The sequence below is a fragment of the Miniopterus natalensis genome, chromosome 9 (genome assembly GCF_054644295.1).
Source record: "Miniopterus natalensis isolate mMinNat1 chromosome 9, mMinNat1.hap1, whole genome shotgun sequence".
In the NCBI taxonomy this organism is placed as follows: Eukaryota; Metazoa; Chordata; class Mammalia; order Chiroptera; family Miniopteridae; genus Miniopterus; species Miniopterus natalensis.
This window is the reverse complement of record NC_142089.1, coordinates 17419067-17437781: the sequence shown is the minus strand read 5'-3', so window position 1 is coordinate 17437781 and position 18715 is coordinate 17419067. Positions and strand designations below refer to the sequence as shown.

The following is an 18715-nucleotide window of genomic DNA, read 5'->3' as shown; positions in this document are numbered from 1 at the left end:
CAATGCTGCCTCAGGCTGCAAACTCAGATGTCTTCATGGGCCCAGTGAGTTGCTTAAGTGATGAAGCAGCGGGTGGGTGCTGAGGAGGAGCAGTGGGAACTGGGGTGCATGGAGAGTGTGCTCCATAGCAAGGGAGGCACCGCAATCTTTGTGAGGTTCTTGCTGTTTTAAACACAGTGAGGGCCAAACCAGACATGGCTTTGGGTCTCTAGTCTGTGACCTCTGAACTCCGTATCTGGGCCTTCCCACCTCTGCCACTTCACCCCTCACCATGACAGTCCTTCCTCTCACTGCAGCCCCCAGCCCAGCCGCTTTACCCATGCTCTTCGCCCCTCCTGGCTCTCACCTATTCTGCAGGTCTCAGCTTCAAAGCCATTCCCTACAATTTTCCTCTGACCCGGCACATTCAGTAACAACTCGGGCCTCTTGACCCCAGCCCAGGGCTCTTCCCCCTTTGTCCTCTGCTGTAAACTCTCCACCCCCTGGGTTTTCCTGTGGCTGCTCCAGAATCAACTAATATTCATTCAGATAGTCAGTCAGTCTATCAATTAACCTCCTATTGAACACCTTCTTTTTATCAGGCTCTGTTCTAAGCACCAGGGAAACTATATACTATTAATAAGGGTAGGTTCTTGTCCTTGTTGGTCTTAGGGGTAGTCAGACAACACAGTGGTAATCACACAAATGGATACAACAATCCCACACAGTAATAAAGACTATGCAGGGAAATAGTTTACTAGGAGAAAAGGTAACCCTTATTTATAGACTGGGGGGCCCCCGATTCAGAGAAGACTGAGGAGTCAGGGGTTCTATCTTTCTTTTCTCTTATAAATTTCTTTCTCTGTGTCTGTTTCAATCCACGGTTGGGAATCTACCTATGTGGATTTTCAACTGTGTGAGGTGGGGTGGGGTGGGGTGGGGTGGGGTGGGGTGGGGTGGGGTGGTGTGTGTGTGTGTGTGTGTGTGTGTGTGAGAGAGAGAGTGACAGGTGGCGGGAGATGGGGAGAAAATGCTAGCAGGAGCCAGTGCTTATGGGATGGTCCCTGTGCATCCAGCCTGGAGCAAGGAGCTTTCATCCTTCCCGCAAGCTTGTTAGTGCAGCTGGCCCTTCAACACAGGAATAAGGAGCACTGACACCCTCTCCCTGCATCGCCATGGCCTCCACAGTTCAGCGGGACCCTGGCCATTCCCGAGCATGCTCGTCTTCATTCCCCATGGCACCTGGCCCGGAGCAGGTGTCAATGACTTTGGCAGGAAGTAGGGCAGAATGGTAAATCTGGAGGCACGTCAGAGGTGGGCAGGACCTCAGGGTAGACAGTGGTAGGATGGCCCTGAAGACGGCCCCTCTCTACTCTGACTGGCCTCCCCATGTGGGCACTATTCCAGGCCCCCCTTTCCTGACCCCTAGAGTCTCTTTGTTCAAAGCCCCTACTTCCTCTATAGCCCCTCCCCCAGGCTCCCCATGACCCAGAGGACACAGCCCAGGCCCCTCTGTCTGGCTCTTCATGGTCTGGCCCCTCCGCCCTGACATTCCATTCCCAGTCCCCACACTGACCCCAGATGAGATGGGGGCTGCACTGAGGGTGAGGGGGCAGAGAAAATGGGAGGCACACACTCTGGCTTGTTTATTGGGCAAAGTCTTAGAGACTCTGTAAGGCACGGAGTCTAGAAGGGTGATGGGGTGCCAGGGGATGTGGTCAGGAACATCAACACCTCTGTGCTGGGCATCCCATCAAAGTTAAGAGCTTCTCTCCTCAGGTCCCTCTCCTGTGGAGCCTGGGAACAAAGGGCCCTTTTCCCCCAAGAAGGTGAGTGTGGGTGACCAGGGACAAGGGGAAGGAAGAGGAGGTCCCATGGTCTGGGGACAGCAAAGGGTGGGGCTCAGGCGTGAGCCTGATGCTCCTCACCCCTGGAGGCACTAAGTATAAGGCACCCAGCTCAGGGGCAAGTGCTGGAGGCAGAGCGAGGTCAGCCTGGCTGACTGTCACTGAGCCCCGCGGCGCCAGGTGGGCGAGCTGCAAGGGGCTGCTTAGCTGAAGTCACGGTTGGGCAGGGCGAGGGGGGCTACCAGGGTCCACAGGTAGAGGAGCAGCCCGGCCCAGCTGGCACAGATCTTCACCCACACGGCGGTCCAGGTGCTGATCATCTTCTGGGTCTCACCAGGTCTGCAACACACCATCATCCCAGTGAGCCTGGCCCCAGTCTGTGACCTCAGTCCTGGCCCTGACCTTATGATCCAGCTGTGACTCCTGACTCCAACTTTTGACTCTTACTCTGTAACTCTAGTCCCCATGTCTGGTATTTTTGACACTTGGCCTTAAGACTCTAGACATAGCCCTGGCCGGTTTGGCTCAGTGGTTAGAGTGTTCACCTGGGTACTGGAGGGTCCTGGGTTCAATTCTGACCAAGGGCAAGCACCTTGGTTGCAGGCTTAATCCATGGCTCTGGTAGGGGCTCGTGCAGGAGGCAACAAGTCAATGTGTCTGTCTCACATTGATGTCTCTCTCTCCCCCCTTCCACTCTGTCTGAAAAGCATTGGAAAAAAATATCCTCAAGTGAGGATCTAAAAAAAAGACAAACTACAGATCCAGGAAGCTCAGAGAATACCAAAAATAAATAAATACCAAAAAATCTATACCTAGGCATACTGTATTCAAACTGCAGAAAATTAAAGATAGAGATAATCTTGAAAAGATGTTCAGGGGGAAAAAAACACTTACCTATAGAGTAGCAAGGGTAAGAATTACAACAGACATCCCTTCAGAAATCATGAAAGCAAGAAGAGAGTGGAGTAAACGCTTAACACGTTGAAAGAAAAGTGATCAACCAAGAATTCTGTACCCAGTGAAATTATCCTTCAAAAAAAGAAGGGGTAGGAAAGAAATAAATACTTTCTCAGACAAGCAAAAATGGAAAAAAATTATAGATCTGACTTTAAAAGGTGTTGAAAGGAAGTCCTCAGGAGAAAATATTATTGGTGAGAAATTCTGAACCATATTTAAAAAAAAAAAAAAAAAGACTCTAGACATAGCTCTTGACCTTGTACCACACACCTGATACTGACCTCAGTTCCAATCTTGACCTCAGTCCTTGACTAATATTGTGACCTGACTCCTGGCCCCTGACTTTGGAATCCTGGAGCTCTAGACATTAGCCCTGACCTCTAACCTTGATTCTGACCCTCAAACCTATAATCCCATCCCCGATGCCTGGTCTTATCACCACAGTTTTGATATCTCACCTCAACCCCAGTCGTAGTCCCTGACCTTGTTACTCTTATCTTAGCTCCTTGACCTGGCTTTATGGTTTCCTAACCCCAATTTTAAGCAAATGACCAAATTTGTGACTTTCTATGATCCCAATCCCAATTCTTGACTTCATTACTCCTCTTCTTAACCCCTGTGACTTTGATTCTGACCTCCATACCCTAATCCTAATCCTCCAACCAAGAATTCCTGGTCTGACCCCATAACCCTGCCTGATCTGTAAACCCAGTCTACCCTGCACAGGCCCAGCCCCACCTCCTGTGATCCCCACTTTTCAGGCATTTAGTGAAGGTACCAGATGCTGAGCAGTGGAAGGCACTGGCAGGGCAACTGGGTCACAGATGGGGCAGCTCCATGGAAAGACTCCTCCCTACCCAAGCCTTAAGCAGGTTTTCTGAAACTCCAGTGAGGGACCAGAGGAGAGGAGATGTGTGGCACACATCCTGGGCACTGTGGGCTCGCCCATGGCCGGCAAGGCTGCACGCACCTATACCAGTTGGTGAGTGTCATCATGATGTGCAGGGAGGCAAGCACCAGGCAGAAGTGGAAGAAGGAGTAGCTGTAGGTGACACCATCCTGCTCATTGTCAAAGGCCCGGCCCGCCACCTGCTGCTGCTGCGTGGCATCCAGTATGGGCGGGCACTCCTCTGTCCGCATCAGACTGTTCACCTGCCGGTGGTTCGAGGAGCGCACACTGCAAGGGAAAGAGGAGGGAGGCAGTCAGGGCTGCAGCCACCGAGGTGGGCAGGTGGGCAACGCTGGGGGGCCTCAGGAGCCATGAGGCACATGGTCAGAACAACAATGGTTACAATGGTCCCAGAGCCTTGAGGGCCAGGGACCTGGGGGTTAGATCCTGGGCCCAGGAGTTAACAAACTACTTTGAGTCTCACCTCTACCCCCACTCCCTATATGAACTTGGGGAGGCACTTAACCTCTCTGAGCCTCTGATTCCTGTCTATAAAATCAGGGACAACAGTACATCCCTTACAGGGTGGCCGGGAGGATTAAATGGAATAATGATGTAAAGTCCCTAGTACTGTGCCTGGTACACAGTATAAATGAATAAGCAGTCACTATTATTCTGGTTGTTCATTTGCCATTTCCCTTAACGTGCATTGAGTACCTAGTACTGCAAAGCACCATACCAGGTTCTACATTTATTAATAATGTTAATAATTAATACCACTGCCCAGCCAGGCGTGGCTCAGCTGTTGAGCATCAACCTAGGATCCAGGAGATCGAAGTTCGATTCCCAGTTGGGCACATGCCCGGGTTGCGGGCTGGATCCCCAGTCGGGGGCGTGCAGGAGGCCGCCGATCAGTGACTCTCTCATCATTGATGTTTCTCTCTCTCTCGCTCCCTCTCCCTTCCTCTCTCTCTGAAATCAATAAAAGTATATTTATTTAATAAAATAATAATAATTAACCCTACTCATTTTCTATTAAGTTTGTTTTCCTTTTATTAGTTTTAGTAAGTAGTTTTCCCAATTACCTCCCCTATTCTTCATGTTTCTAATTGTAAAAATGATGATAGTAATGATTTTTCAGTCATTGCTTTTCTATAATGAGGTCTTGGTGTTTTTAACAGTAACAGTCTGAGACACATAGACAATTTTGAAAATCCAACTCGTATTTTGAAAAAAAGTGAGAGGAGACCTGGATTCCAGCCCCAGCCCATCAAATTTGGCTCACCAAAACACTATGCACACGTGAGGCCACATCAGGCAACCTGGCTGGAGCAAAAGCCACCATCACGGTCCCTGTCCTCCTGGCTGCTTATGCTGCTTTGCTTCCTGTGTTTTAAGAGCTAAGAACATGCAGGCCCCCTGGGCGCTCAGAGGTGCTGCCCAGTGACCTCGGGCCAGGAAGGTGAGAGTGTGAGAAGCATCAGGAAGCTGGGGAGCCTGGGTGGGCTAGGAAGGGACAGTGTGCTCAAGCCCCATGACCACTGAGGGTCACGGCCTCAGACAAGTGGCTGCTCAACACTGAGTCTCAGCTTCCTCTAAAACGGACGTGACACAGACCTTTCCAGATTGGAAAAGGAATCCAACAAGGTGACAAAGACGAGCTGTTTGTAAACTGCCCAGCATTGACTTGGAGAAAGGTTTTGGAAAAGGCCCAAAGAAAACAAAATGTGAAACAGCCTCAGAAAGTTCTAGCCCAGAGCCTACAGGGAGATGTGGCTCTCCTGATGCCGCAAGTTTCCTCTAGGAGTAAAGGGCACATAAAGAAAGTGGCACCTGGAGAAACAATGGGCCACAGAGAGGCAACACTGAGTCTGCCAGATTCCATGTAAACAAAATTGCACTTGAGCTTCCCATCTAGTGACACTTACAAAACAGCCACTCACAGTCACCCTCTGTGCAATTGTTCAAAGTGATTTGCAAACATTTATTTGGTGCTTACTACTTGCCAAGTTCTTTTCTAAGCACCTTATACATATTAACTCACCCATAATCCTATAAAAATACAATGAGGTAGGTACTATTTTTATTCCTATTTTCCAGATAAGGAAACTGAGGCACAGAAAGGTTAAGTGACTTTTCCAAAATCACACTGCTAGTCAGTGCTGGGTTCAAATGCAGGCAGCCTGGATCCAGAGTTCCTACTGACAAGCACTGGCTAAGATGCCCCTTTATAAAAAGTTGTCATGTGATCTTAAGCAGGAGCTGCCCCCTCTCGGGTGAGATTGTGGGGTCCCAGCCACCCTGGGCATTGGAGTTTATCATCTCCCTTTTACTGAAGCTCAGAAAGGTGAAGCCACTTACCCCAAGGCCACAGCAGGTGAGTGACAGAGCCTGGACCCACTGGCCTTAGTCCAGACTCTTTCCTTGACCCCACAGTTGCCTGCAACCAACTGAGCTGGGCGCACAGCAGCCCAGTGTGCAGGAAAGGGCCCTGGGCCAGGAGGCAGGGTTCAGCCCTCTGATGGACTGTTTCCGCACCAGCACAACGCAAGGGCTGGACATGTGGCTCCCAGCTTAGTGTTTCCACTTGCACGTCCTCCCTTCACTTCCGGCTCTGGGCCCCCAATCACGATCCCTCCCCAGAAACTGGACCCCTGCCATACCTGATGAACAAGGTGCACAGGATGAAGACGATGAGACCCACAATGCTCGGCGCGTCCCACCACTGGGTCACGTAGCCCTCAGGGCCTGCCAGGATCGTCCCATTGCCCAAGTAGGTCAGCAGGTGGGGGTTGCATTTCTGGTCTGGGAACAGGAGCATGGTCACCCTGAGCCCATGCAGGCAAGGTCTGAGGAGCCAGTTAGCCCTGAGGATGGGCAGAGAGCCAACCCAAATAGACGGACAGACACGCAACCCATCACCCAAGTCCCAGCGACAGATCACACTTAGCAGACAAAATGAGACAGCTCCAGGAACAGACGGGGAGTCCTCCCACTTTCCTGAAAGACTAAGCCTCAGAATGGGTGGGGGCCGCGATGTCCCTGTCACCTGTGAGGATCCCCAGCCCCCGAGAGGGAGGTTGTTAGCCCAAGAACAAGACCAGGCCTCCTCAAACCCAGGCCTGTACTCACCGGGGACATTGGACAGAGCCAACCACGTGATGAACATGGTGTAGAGCGTGACGGCTGAGGCCTGCAGCAGACCCGAGTTGGGCTGGGCCTCCTGGTAAGAGCAGTCAATCAGCATGAGTCCTGTCAGACCTGGGGACGCTCCACCCCAACTCACCCACTCATACCCAACCAGGGGACCTCAGAAACCCTCACCACCCTAGGGCCATCCACCCCACACCCTTTGGGAAAACACACCACTCAAGCTACCCACCACCCACCTAGCCCACTCAAAAGTAGAGTCCTAATTCTTCCTCCTAACAGAGTACCCATTTGCTCCCCTGCTGAGAACCCTTCAAGGGTGGCATCCTCTGAATTAAAGCACTCCCTGGCTTGTCCCACCTTCCTCTCTACCTGACCACCCCTCCCCACGCTCCTTCCTGCTGACTGCACCCCAGCCACAGTGGCCTCCTTGCTGTCCGTGCAACATGCTAAGCGCTCTCCCACCTCAGGATCTTTGCTCTCCTTGACATGTTCCTTCCTGGATCTCTGCACAGACAGCCCCTCTTTAGCTTTCTGGCCTCAGTTCAAACAGGACCCCCAACAAGGCCCTGAAAACCCTGCCGATAGCAGCCCCGGCCCTGCCTACCTTTTAACACACTACTCTTTTATTTCCCTGGTAGCGCTCATCCAAAATGACCTTACTTTGCCTGGTCTATTGACTTCACCACACACGCACCCGAAAATATGAATCTAAACTCTGTAACTAACTGGAGACAGTCTGCCTGGGTTCAAATCCCAGCTTCACCCCTTATAGCTGTGTGGTCCTCAGCAAGTCTCTTTCCTCCTCTACACCTCTGTTTCCTCATCTGTAAAGTGGGGACAATGATGGTGCAAAGACTAAATGACATGATTAATGCCATTAACTGTTAGCTATTATGATTATTCTTCCTCCTCTTCCTCACAGCTGTATCTCCAACATCTAGAAGGCGCCTGGTATGCAGTAAGTGCTCAGGAGGTACTAGCTGCACGAATACTGATTGCTGTGTGACCTGGGACAGAGGCATCACCCTCTCTGGGTTTCAATTTTCTCAATCAGAAATGGAGGCTCTGACCAGAAGGGAGGTTCCCAGACTTTCTGCTAAAGACCCCCAAAGACTACCTAAGCTACCTTTGGATCCCTTGGTGGGCTGAGATCCCAAACTGGGAAGTCTCACTGGACTCAGAAGGTTTTCTTTCTGAGGAACAAACACTTGGGAAACCCCATCCTTTATCCAAAGGTCTGGGATGAGGAACTGTGGAAACCTCCTGACACCACTTCTTGAGGTGTTTAAGAATCACCTCGGTGACCCTCCCTAATGTTCTCCCAGTTTGCATAAAAACAACAACGAGAACATTAGCCAATGTCTGATGGGTATCCATATGCCAGGCACTGTTCTAAGTGTTCACAAATATGGTCTCAACCCTGAGAATACCTCCAACTAGTAGGTATTATTATCCCCATTTTACAACTAAGAAGAGAGAGGCACAGAGAGGTTAAGGCGCTTTCCCAAAGACACCTAGCATGTAGCTGTGAGAGCCCCAACCCTAACCCCAGGAGGCTGACTTGGGAGCCCACACTCTTAGCCCAAGCCTCTGTGACTAACAGCCCTACCCCAGGACTCCAAGGTCCCCACGAGACATCCCACACACCAAAGGGCGTGGTTTCAGACCAGACGGAAACTGGCAAACTCACCTGGATCTTGGGCAGGACAGAAATGATGGAGATGCAGATGCAGAGAATGAGGTTGAGGCTGATGAAGACCTTGCCCTCGTAGCAAGCATCGGGCTGGGTGTAGTAGACAAAGAGCAGGGCCACGGCCACAATGGACAGCAAGTAGAAGAGGAAGGTGCAGAAGAAGAGGCCTGGGCAGGAGGGCAGCAAGCAGGGGCGTCAGGAGGCACAGGGAGCCCTGCTCCCTCAAGGGGACTTATTGGGCAAGCCTCAGCTTTGTCATCCAAGGAATGACATCAGTCCCCTAAACTTCCATCCTTCACCGACACCTTTGTGAGTTTTTGCCCCATCCTGAACTAAAATGATTCACTTTCCATAAATAAAGTAACCATAAAAATAAACAGTGAATACAAAACAGTTGTCTAAGGAGTAAACTAGATGTGCGGGGGTCTGGCTGTCAGAGGGTCAGCAAGTTTAAGAGGCATGAAAACCAAGCCAGCGCCTCAGCGAGCCTTTCTTTTTGATAGACTCAGAAGAACCGAAAGAGAATTGAACAGGGACCCTTTCTGCCGCTGGAGTTTCAATGACCAAGTGTCACTTGAAGTTTGGTGGGGCTGGATGTACGTGGCCCATGCCACGGGAGCCACTGAACTAGGCCCCTCAGAGGGCTCTCTAGTTCCTCTCCCCTCTGATCTCCCAAAGTCGCCCTGGAATGGGCTGCCCCGGCCCCCACACCCCCTTCCCTCCACCTGCCTTGGATGGTTCAATTCCTGCACTAAGGCTGGGCGCTGCTCCAGGTGTCCTCCAGCCACTCATCAAGCTTCAAAGCCCCCTCGGTTCCTCCGGAAGCCCAGCCCTGCGAGGCCGCTATGGCACTGACCTGCGTACCAGGCGCGGGAGTCGCACTCCTCGGCCTTGCCCAGCCACTGCTGGTTCCACGAGTGGGAGAAGTCGACAAGCAGCACCAGCTGGATGAGAATGAAGAGGAAGGAGCCCACGACGCCGAAGCAGAACCAGACTGCGGGGGGAGAGGGGAGTGAGGCGAGCCCGGGCACCAGCGCTCCTGACCCACCAGGCTCCCTGGGATCCCTGGGGCAGGCGCAGTCCCGTGGGCTCCCTCTCGCACACACATTTATTTATTCAATAATCATGTGTGTCACACCCTGCGCTGGGACACAGAAAAAGCAAAGTTCCTGCTCTCAGAGAGCTGCTAGCCGTGCACAGAGACACAGGGTGGCAGGGAACGGGTCAGGGTTAGGCAGGTTCCCTCTGCCCCCCCACCCCCTAACCCGAAAGTTGCCCAAAGGCCACATGGCCAAGCACCAGAGTGCTGCCTCCTGAGTAGAAGCCGAGGACCCAGTTGGCAGCCTGGGGTCTGTGTGCCAGGGCAAAGAGCAGCCTCCACCCGTGGTCCTCCCTCTGGGGACCCCACTCCCCTCCTGGTAGCCTCCAGCCCTCCCCACCAAGACCGCTTACCGTTAGAGAAGGAGCCATCGGGGATATAGAAGGCGCCCACAGTGATGCCCACAAAGATCAGGAACTTAAAGAACCAAAACCTGTGGGGCACGGGGGTAGGCATTAGGACAGACAAGAGAGCTGAGCAGATTAGAGGAACAGGCCTGACCCCCAGGACCTCACCCCCTGAAGAGCGGGGACTAGGGGAGGTGAAGAGGGACTTTCTGATGGTCTAAAGGGGACAGAAAATCTGTCCTGGCCCTAGAAAAAGCCTCAAGGGGCAGAAGAAAGGACCAAGTAGGGGTAAGGACGGTCACTCACGTTCTGGCCCCAACTGTGTCACTAAATGCTGTATGACCTTAGCATGTTGTTGCCCTTTCTGAGCTTTATTTCCTCATCTGAGAAATGGAAAGACCTGAATGAGCCGACCTCTGAGCTGTGCCCTCCCGGCTTCAGGGCTCCCGAGGATGGGGCAGGGCCTGGAGATGACTGGAGACAGGCAGGGGAGGGGGAAGCACTGCGGGTGGGGAGGGTCTGGGGGCAGGCGGGGCCCACCTCACCCGTTCTGGAAGGCAGCCCTGGGGTCCCGGCTGCTGCGCACGTAGATCATGAGCACGGTGAAGAGAAAGAAGAAGACTGCTGTAGCGAAGCACATGCGGTAGACTGCGCGGTGGCCCAGCAGGGAGCCACAGTCGATGTGGCTCTGCAGGACGACGGGGGTCCTGGCCCCCTCATTGCACATCCAAGGGAGCTGTGGAGACAGATGGAGCAGCTGGACGGCCCCGCCCCGCCCTGGGCCTGGCTCTGCCGAGGCCTGCCAGGAGGGTGGCCGGGCCAGGACGGGAGCTGAGCCTCCCACCTCTGTCCCCACTGCCACCCGAGCCTGGGGCTGAAGTCCTAGGAGTGCCCCGCAGACAGACGGTCCAGTTGCATCTTGTTACTATCTGTTTATTTCCCTGCCACATGCCCATAGCCTCAGGAATGCATGGCACTGTCTAGAGGAGGCTTTCCCAAAGTGCTCTCCACCCACCACCTGCACCAGAATACCCGAGATTCCCGGGGAAACAGAGATTTGGAGGCGCTTCTCCTACAGACTAGAGCCTCTAAGGTGGGAGCTGAGACTACATGTCCACACACTCCCCAGGGATTCACACCTTTATACACACACGTGTTATAACCACCAGCCTAAATGTCCCACTAGGTCTGTGCTGGGCCATGAAACACTCGGATGAAGGGAAGAGTTGGGGCCCCAAACTGGGCTTGCGCATGGAAGAGGGGAGAGCTTGCCCAGGCCTGTGTGTCTTAGGGGCAATAATGATTAATATGATTTTCCAAGGAGCCCGTGCCTTGTGAGAGCCAAGAATCCCCATGTGAGGCTCAAACCCTCCTCCCCACTTGAAGAAATGCCTGGGAACACGCCTGCCCACCTCTTCTTGATCAGCTGGGACCTCAAGCCTGTGGCCCTTAGCAGCAGGTCCCACAGCACACCCAGCCCCGCCCATGCCAGGCCCTGGGGCTGCTCACCTTGTGGAGCTGACTCTCCACGCCAGGACTCAGCATGATGAGGGACACCAGCATCCCCAGGAAGAGGAAGAACGTGAAGATGAGGCGGCTGATGGTAGAGTTGCGGCTGGAGGGGCAGCAGCCACACAGGATGCAGGGTGCAGAGCCACAGAGGCAGGATGCCTGCGGGGAGCGGAGGGGTGGCTCCCTTACTCTCCCCTCTCCCCTTCCATGCCCAAGCACACAGCACCCACTACTGCCCGCTTTATGCCTCCAAATCTGCACCAAGCCCACCTGTACTGAACCAGGCAAGTGTGATCCCACCTAACTTTCAAGCCCGAGTGGGAGGCTGAAGAAATCAAGCTTGGAAGAGGCTGGGTCACACACATCACACAGCCAGCAAGAACAAGAACCCAGATTCAAACCTGAATCTATCTCAGGTATTACCATGGCTTCGGAGAGAGAGTTGTGTCACACTGTGTCTTACTCAAGGGGAGGCAGAGTAGTAAAAAATAAAAATAAATTTTTAAAAATCCAGAAGTCTGGCCCAGCCAGGCATGGCTCAGTGCTTGCGCATTGACCTATGATCCAGGAGCTTGCGGTTCAATTCCTAATCAGGGCACATACGGAGGTTTCGGGTGCAATCCCCCGTGGGGGGCATGCAGGAGGCAGCTGATTAATGACTCTCTCATCATTGATGTTTCTATCTCTCTCTCCCTTTCCCTTCCTCTCTCTGAAATCAATATTTAAAAAAAAAAAAATCCAAAAGTCTAGCTCCATCACTGATTAGCTGTGTGACCTTATACAACTCACTCAACCTCTCTGAACCTCAGTTTCCTCTTCTCTAAAACAGGAATCAGAATATGGCAGTCATAAGAATGAAACTGAAGTTTTAAATTGTAATCTGCTCAGACTCCCTTTCCCCTTCCTTGTTTCATTTTTCTCCATAGGACTTACTATCATCTGTTAAGATTCATATTTTATGTTTGTCTGCCTTCCATGTCTGTCATGTAAGCTCCCCCAGCACAGGAATTTTTGTCTGTTTTGCTCACTGTAGTATTCTCAGAAATTGGAACAGTGCCTGGCACATAGTAGGAGCTCAGTGACCATCTGTTGAAAGACTGTAATGTGTCTGGTGTAGTACCAGACTCATGTTAAGACCTCAGGAAACAGCAAGCACATGATAGACACCTGCTGAATGAATGGAATGAAGAACTGTGAGTAGCTGGGATTTCCGGCTCTGGGGCTGGCCCGGTTTGGGACAGCAGTGGTGGCCTAACCCTTTTCCTGTCCGAGCTATCTCTGCCCAAGTTGGAGTCAGCCCCTTCCCAATCTGGGGCTAATGGAAATAATTTAGGGGCTGGTGATGCCACACCATTCATAGCTGGTGCCCCAAAAAGAGTCTCACCCCTCCAGGAGCTGGGTCCACCAGCCCAGCCTTTGAGGGAATGGGCCTACTTCCAGATACATCTGGTAAACTGTTTATCTTCCCCCAAACAGCCCCAACTCTCACCCAGGTATTTAAGAGTCTAGAAAGGCAGAGGCCCCATCTCGTGGAATTTCCAAGGGCGAGAAAGACACTCAACAAATCATTGCACCTATCATGGTAAGTGCTAAGAAGAAAACATGCGTACTGCCATGAGTGACTGATTTAGATTGGGGTGGCATGTCAGTTCCATGAAGAAGTGACAATTCAGCTAAGAGAAGGAGCATGTACTCTCCTGACCAAGAGGAAGGAGTTCTCCAGACAGAGGAAACACAGCCTGAGGTGGCTCTGGGGCAGGCAGGAGTTGGACAATGGAGGAAGGAAAAGAAGGGCCTTGCAGCCAAAGCTTCACAACGGCAGCGAGCGGTGAGTGGCAAGGTCAGCCAGGCTGGTGGAGCCTGGCAACCACGTGCTGGACCATGGTGTTCGTCCTAACAGCAGTGGGCATCCACTCAGGGGTCTGAAGCCCGGAGGAACCGTAACAGCCTTCTGCTGAATGATCGGCTTTGTGGAGAACAGGCTGAAAGAGGACCTTGCTCTTCTGAGACCCAGCACCCTGCTCTCTGGACTGGTCCCCGGCATAAGGCACACGCTGCTTGAGGTGTATCTGCCTTCCCGTCTGCCTGTCCCCTTTTCCCCAGACAGGAACTGTCCTGCAAATGCTCCTTCTCACCCAGCTCTCACCTGCAAAGCCAAGGACATGAATGCTAAATGAAATGCTTGTGGAATGAAATTCTCCCTCATGGTCCAAATCCTACCAGTTCATCAACCCAGCAGCTTCTGGGTTGCAGCCCCCACCCCAAGCCCTGACTCATATCCATGGCCACCTTTTGGGGGTGAGGAGATAAGCAAATGCCAGAAAAGTGTTTTGTAAACCACACAGAGCATTCTGGTTATCAGAGAGAGCTGGCTATTAGTTCCCATTTTACAGATGAGGAAACTGAGATAGGAGAGGTTAAAAAACCTGCCAGAAGTCACACAGCAAGTGGACAGCAGTGCTGAGATTCAAGTAATAACAGTGATAGCTCCCCATGATGAAGACTTACCCAGGCACTGTGATAAGCACCTTATCTACATTAAGCCTCACTGACACTATGATGTAAGTGTGCTATAACCTCCCGTTTACAAATGGGGAAACTGAGATTCAGAGAGGTAACACAACAAGGTCACATAGCAAGTAAGCTCAGGAGCTGGGATTCGGCGCAGTTCTATCTGTACCAAGAGCTCTCTAACTCATTGATGGCAGTCCGGTTTCATTTCAAAAGACTCCCGTAAAGAAAAACAAGCCTGTCGGTGCCAGAGAAAACCAAGGGAGGTCAACAGGCACTGACCTCAGAAACTGGTACCCAATTGCCGGGGCAGGGCCCAGCTCTGGCTTGTTACCATTTCAATTTAAGACATTTGAGATGCAAGAAAAGCTGCCCCACTGCAGTCAGGGAGCCTGGCTTTTCCATTCGCTTTGTTTTTTGGAGATCAAAATCCAGGTGTTCCCTACACCTGAAACCTCAGGATTTCCAAGGGCCAGCCAGTGGCCAGAGAGACCAGGTCAGGGAGAGAAAAACACATGCCAGCCCCTCAGCTGCTTCTGGAGCAGCCTTGGAGCATTCTCACATTCTGACAGTCCCTCCACCTCTGGGGATCTATCCTACGAGAGCCTCTTCCTACAGAAGTACCAGCCTTGGGAGGAAGGACAGATGCGCACACACGTACACTCGGAAGTCCACTGTGGTCCTGTTCACACCAGGAAAATAATAGTGGGAAATTGAAAATACACGCCCATCTATACCTCATGGTACTCCCCAAGAGAGCTAAAGGAGCAGATGGGGGAGGTAGCACTTAAATGGGCACACGTAACAAAATATAATTAAGTTATACCCCAATACAGTTGGTTTTATTATTTAAAAATAAAAATTTTCAGTTAAGATAAAAAACTAAAATAGGTGCAAAGCTTTAGGTTTTATGAGCTTATTAGAATCTTAAGAGACTGCAAATGACCTAAATGCCCACAGGCCAGTGGCGGCCCATTTACTCCATAGATGTTACTAAGGCAAGAAAGATGAAAGTCACTAGGCTGCAGAGCAACTTGGGCTAATGCTTGTGATGCAGCGTGAAAGGCCGAGGCCGACTATAAAACTTCCCCCGCTAAGATTACATGGGACTCAGTTTCTTCATTCATAAAAATGGGCTCCTGGGCAGGACTAGAAAATGGCTCAGAGCCCAAACTCTACAGCCCTGGGTTCTACCGGCCTCACCACTTCCTTGAATGGTCTAGAGCAAATTACCACTCTGGGGTGTTTACAGAGTGGCCACTGCATGCCAGCTTCATGTTAAAAGTGTTGGCATGTTCACTGCAGTCCCACATGCTGAGAGGCAGGTACCATTGCTCTCTCCACTTTATAGATGAGAGAGAAGTGACTGCCCATGGTCCCATAGCTAAGAAGAGGCCAAGCCAGAATCTGAGTCCAGCCAGTCTGACCCTTTCACACTCCCTTGCATACAGAAGGCGCTCCCTAAATATAAATTTGCTCACTACCCATCTTACTGTGTGCTGGCTTGCCTGGTGATCCCCACCCTCTGTGCACCCATCTCACCTCCTCCAGGCCAGGACTCAGCTTCAGCCCAGTACAAATGCTGGCTGAGAGAGCCAGGATGGGCAGATGCAAATGCCTCCAGCTGGAAGGGTAGAAAAGTCTTCCCACCCACCTACCCATATTCTGCTCAGGATGCCTGAAAACCCCCTACTGGAACTCCACTTCTCTGGGGCTAATCTCCATTGAAACAGGTTATTAATGTCCAGTAGCACCAACTGCACTATGTAAAACTGTGTGGCAGAACAGACATAACAAAATTTACTAACTTAACTTTTTTTGTCTTCAAGGAGCTGGTAACTTATTTTAAGAAACATGATATATATTAAAATGGATATCTAACAAATACAACCCTAATGATATCAATCTTGATGAGTGGTATTGTCAGAAGGAGTAAATATTATTGGCTAAAGTGCACAATGAGAATTCTAGAATCTGACTTTTCCTTGGTATCAGTTCTCTGGATTCATCTTCCCTCTCTGACCCAGTTTCCTCATCTGTGAAATGGGAATAATATTAACTGCCTCATTGGGGTCATTGTAAGGATTAAATGAAAGGATATATATCAAGTGCCCACTACAGTGCTGGGCCTGTGCCACCACCGACAGCTCTGGGCAGTGAGTGCTGGGCCTATAGTAAGGATGTAGTAAATGGTGGTTATTGTTGTATCATTACCTGTAAAATAGGATAACTATGTTACAGGGCTGAGGAGAAACCAATGAAATGACAAGGGTGAGGAGCTCAGCACAGTGCCTGGCATGCAGTAGGTGCACAGTAAATGTCAGCGATCAGAACCCTCAGGGGAGGCCGCTGAAAGGCTGTCCCTTGAAAATATTTGATACTCACTAAGTGAAACTCTCGATTCTACCCTGGGCCAGCCCTGTTCCTCAGGCACCTAGGATGTGGGAAGAAGCCTGGATTACAAATCAGATTTTAATCCTCACTGTAGTTCCCCATCCTTTCACTGTGCAACCTTAGGCAAATCAGCTACCTTCTCTGTGCTGCAGTTTCCTCATTTGTGAACTGAGGACATGAGCAGGCCTGTCAGGTGCCTTCTGGTCTCAGCATGGTAGAATCTGATGACTCAGAGACCAGCACTTGGCTCCAGAGGAAATTCTCCACCCACCTCTCCAAGATGATAATAACCATAGCTCCCATTTGGAGCATGCACTATATATGGCAGTATTGGGCAGGGCACTTTTTAATCTTCCCAACAGCATTATGAGGGAGGCAGATGGGGAGACAAAGGCACAGGAGATTGGCAGGTGTCCCTTCAACATCCCCTATCCCCAGGCCAGCGCAGCCAGATGGAAATCTGGTCAACTCCTAGGAAACTCTCCCTCCCCCACCAGGAAACAAACTCTTCCTGGCCAGAGACCCCGCCCAAACCTTGATTTCATTGGACAGGAAGGGATCTCAGGGACTAGCTCTAGATTCCCCATCGCGCACGCATGCACACACACACACACACACACACACACACACACCACACATGGGGAAATGGAGGCCCAGAGAGGGCAAAAACTGTCCAGGGACCCACTCTACAGCCTCTCTGTTCAGATATCACTCTAAAAAAAATGGCTATAAAGTAAATCTCTAGCCTACAACTCCCGCTCATACTCCCCCCCCACACCCTCACCCCCCACACACACACCAGGGACAAAGGAAAGCAAGTCCTGAGATTCAGCAGCCACCAGACCCCCTCTTCCTCGGCTCCTCTTTGTGTGGGGCAGAGGGGGAGGGGGATGCCTGAATGAACCTCAGATTTCATGAGGGGAAAGGCAAAGGAGAAGGGGCCTCAGCTGGGGTCTGGCTGAAGCTCCTCCCCTCTGCTGGCTGCAGCCCCAAAACAGAGGCTGGCTGCCCACCAGGTCCCTGAGCACAGGCAACCAGGTACTCTCCCCCCCACACACCCTAACCTCCCTCAACTTGGGGGCCTTCTAACCAGAGCTGCGCCCAGCAGAGGCAACCCTAACAGAGCTCACTCAAGGGCGTTACACAAAGGCACACGGGGGCTTCCTCCCTTCTCTCCATTTCGGCTCTGGGGCCCCGAGGGGAAGGGTCTGGGGCTCCTTGGAGAAGTGCCCAGGAGTTAGCCGGAGCCAGACCGAGTGAGGCAGAGACTAGGACGCACAGAGACACACTGGACAGGCGGACAGACCCCAAACTGTGGACAGACAATGACAGATGAAGAAGCCACAGACGGACAAAGACAGTCGGACAAACGAACGTACAGAGACATATATCAGACAAATACAAATGAACAAACGGAGCAGACGGGCAGGGGCGGACACACCGACGGAGAGACCGCGGGAGGAACGGAGAAGGACCCGCCCATCACGGAGAGGTGCAGGGACCGGGCAGGCCACACAAAGAGTCAGGGCGTCCGGGGCACGCGGGAAAGGCGCACCCCCACGACGTCTCCAAGCTGGGCGCGGTGGGGCCGCAACACCCACCCCCGCCCCGCACGCTGGGCCCCGTCTCCCCAGTTCCCGGAGGAGCGCCTGCCGAGCGCGTGCCCCTCCCCCGCCCGTAACCCGAGCCCCGGAAAGCAGCTGTCGCCGTGGCCTGCGGGCACCGGCTGGAGTTTGGGGGGCGGGGAGGACCGAGTGACAGGGGGGCCGAGGGGCGAGGAGGCGGGGTGCGGGCCCAAAAAGACAAGTTTGGAGGAAGGAAAATGAGGAAAGTGTTCGGAGGAAGAAGACGGGACGAAAGTGAGCGGGCGGCGCGCGGGCGGACTCACGCAGCTGAGCAGGGAGCAGGCGCCCAGGCAGGCCCCCATGGCGGCGGCGCGGGTCCGGGCGCGGGTCCGGGCGCGGGTCGGGGCGCGGCGGCGGGGCGCGGGCCGCGGGATCCCTTCGGGCTCCGGGCGCCCCGGCACGGCCCCGCCCCCGCCCCGATGCCCCGCCCCGGGCCCGCCCCACCTGCCCTGGCCGCTCCCCGCTTTCGGGCGGCGCGCGGGGCCCCGGGGACTCACCTAGCGCAGGTGCGCCGGGCGGGGCCTGTGGGCAAGGGGGTGGGGTGGCCGTTCCCGCGGCTGCGCGCCGCGCCCCCGGACTTGACCCTGGCGGGAGCGCGTGTCCTGGTCCCAAGGGAGGGTTGGGAAGCGCTAAGACCTGGGTTCGAGTTCCGATAGAGCCACCGTGTGACCGCGCAACGTTGCCCCCTGCAGGGGTCAGAAGTCAAGAG

At 52.8% G+C, this 18715-nt stretch overlaps 1 protein-coding gene across 1 annotated transcript; it reads right to left on the bottom strand.

Annotated features, from left to right (window-relative positions):
• Positions 1 to 1601: 1601 nt before the first annotated feature.
• SERINC2 (serine incorporator 2) lies at positions 1602 to 18343 on the bottom strand. The gene is made up of 10 exons (XM_087820264.1): positions 18270 to 18343; positions 11474 to 11635; positions 10510 to 10700; positions 9971 to 10050; positions 9375 to 9512; positions 8516 to 8685; positions 6805 to 6895; positions 6336 to 6477; positions 3754 to 3960; positions 1602 to 2165 (listed from the first exon to the last, which is right to left on the bottom strand). Exons 1-10 carry the CDS (start codon positions 18306 to 18308, stop codon positions 2030 to 2032), a joined length of 1356 nt encoding a protein of 451 aa, XP_087676390.1. The 5' UTR covers positions 18309 to 18343; the 3' UTR covers positions 1602 to 2029.
• Positions 18344 to 18715: the final 372 nt, after the last annotated feature.

Coding starts and splice junctions, on each gene's coding strand:
- SERINC2 (XM_087820264.1), bottom strand. CDS start 18,308: ATGGGGGCCTGCCTGGGCGCCTGCTCCCTGCTCAGCTGC. Junction 10,701..11,473: donor TGGAGAGTCAGCTCCACAAG/GTGAGCAGCCCC, acceptor CTGTCTCCACAG/CTCCCTTGGATGTGCAATGA. Junction 9,513..9,970: donor CGATGGCTCCTTCTCTAACG/GTAAGCGGTCTT, acceptor CTCCCCCCGCAG/TCTGGTTCTGCTTCGGCGTC.